The 2,057-nt window shown below is 37.9% G+C and overlaps 1 protein-coding gene across 1 annotated transcript in view; it reads right to left on the reverse strand.

Moving 5' to 3' along the window:
• FREM3 (FRAS1 related extracellular matrix 3) overlaps positions 1-2,057 on the reverse strand; it is a 141,842-nt gene that overhangs the window by 51,771 nt on the left and 88,014 nt on the right. Inside the window, exon 3 of the mRNA XM_006872282.1 lies at positions 1,284-1,430. Coding sequence (XP_006872344.1) covers positions 1,284-1,430 — 147 coding nt within the window. The remainder of the gene's footprint in view (positions 1-1,283; positions 1,431-2,057) is intronic.

The following is a 2,057-nucleotide window of genomic DNA, read 5'->3' on the forward strand; positions in this document are numbered from 1 at the left end:
AAGAAATCAAACGACTTATTGCCTCAAGAAAGCTTTCTTGCAATCTCATTCCACCTCACACAGTGTATACTAGCCAAAGCAAATAATCTAGAACAACAGCTGAGGCTGAGAGTCAGTCAACATCAGCATGCTTGTTGACTGACCTCTTCTCCTAGCCAACCAGACCGACCTGATATTGGAGGAGTCTAGGGAGGAAACAAAGGAGCTCTGGTAGTATAGTGGTTATGAATCGGGCTGTGAGCCTCAAGGTCAGCAGTTCAAAACTACCAGCTGTTCCACGGGAGAAAGATGAGGCTTTCTGCTCCAGTAAAGGTTTATAGCCTCAGAAACCCTCTGCAGGGTCACTATGAATTGGAACCGACTCCACAGCACATAACAACAACAAGGGAGGAAACGAAGCAATACACTTGTCTTTTTTTGTTTGATTGCCTGTTCTCTCCCTATCCACTTTCCTTCCAGGCTTCTCTTGAACTGGTTTGGTCTGTCAGGAGGACTCTGAGGGGGGTCCTTATGTCTGGGAAACTCAGATTGCTTATTTGTAAAACAAAAGACACACATCCCTCTCTGCTTCCTTAGAGGGTTCTGAAAATTAGTGCAAAATTATGCCTGAAATACATTCTGGCAGCTAAAGATGTTATGGAAAAGTAATGCATTATTAGAGTAATTATTGTTAATTATTGATGATGATAATGAGATAGATTATGTAGGCATTACTTATCTGTTGATCCCAAGGAGGCATACTTTTTGTACTAGGTCCTTGTAGAACACAGAGAAATTTGGCTTTGCACATGCCCTTAAGGAGTCTATAACCTAACAGCAGGGTTAAAATAATTATATATAATCAAAAGAAATAGCTAAAACGGAATATAATAATGCATCATGTACTCATAAAGAATTTCCAAAATAAATGTCTAAAACTAAATGTAACAATGTGTTATATAATTAAAAATTACTTTGAAAGGAACCGAGTGATTTGAGAATTATGTTATATGGTTACAGAGTGCCTTAATTTTCCTGGACTGCCTTAAATTGCAATTTAAAAGAAAGAATTCAACTTTCTAGAAAGAGGAAAACAGGAAAAGGAGGGTAAAAATTTGATGTATATACAAGCCTATAACTTTCAAAGAGCAAAAAACACAGCACAATTTCACACATACTTTTATAGGAGATACCCCCAAACCAGCTACTGAATCTCTTGTAATCTATTCTCTCAAAATTATTTTTCAAGCTTAGATTTCATTTTTCCATGACCTTCTGCTAACAATCAATCCAAAGTTCCTTACTGATAAATGATGTTTCTGCAAGGTAGCCTCTGCGTGTAAGGATCACTTCCAAGAATGTGGAATCTTCATCTACAATGTAGTACTCTTTCTCCAAAGATATCCATGCCCAGTTTAGCTGGAATGGCTGGTTTGTTAGTTTATTTCCTCCTGTAATTGATAGGGAAAAAGAACAAATCTGCTGAAATATTTCATGGAAAAATCACAATGATCAAAGTTACCTTTTGCTCTTCAGCCAATGGTTTCAACATACATGTTCCTGTTTTTGTGTGTGTGTGTGTATGGAAAGAGAAACAGTTCTTTGCTTTACTAGAGAATGAGAGAATGTTGTGAGCACCATCTTAAGTCCTGTTTTCTTTACTTAATGTGGAGAAAGTCAGGTTCCTCCTATTCAAAGTCTTATGTACAATAAAATCTGAGAAAGCTGGAACCTATGGAAGGCAGAAAGCTATCAGAGGAGTGAAACTCATATATTTTCCACTAAACCTAGAGATAGAAAGTGGTAAGACTGCACCCTCTTAAAGGTGGAAAACTTGTGAGAGCTGAGAAAACAAGGTAGACCCACCAAGTTTTTCCTCTCACAGATTTCATGGTACCAAGGCTCCAAAGAGCCAAAGCTTAGTAGTTTGAAACTTAGTTCATACTTAACACATCCACTCTTCATCTCTGCCTCCCCACATCCCTTGTTGATTTCCTCCCTCTTTTATTCTCTCCCTTGTTTCTTCCTCTGTTCTCTGATTTATCCTTTGTATTATTTTTGGAGCCCTTGTTGTTGTT

This window comes from Chrysochloris asiatica, unplaced genomic scaffold (assembly GCF_000296735.1).
Source record: "Chrysochloris asiatica unplaced genomic scaffold, ChrAsi1.0 scaffold00190, whole genome shotgun sequence".
NCBI classification, from domain to species: domain Eukaryota; kingdom Metazoa; phylum Chordata; class Mammalia; order Afrosoricida; family Chrysochloridae; genus Chrysochloris; species Chrysochloris asiatica.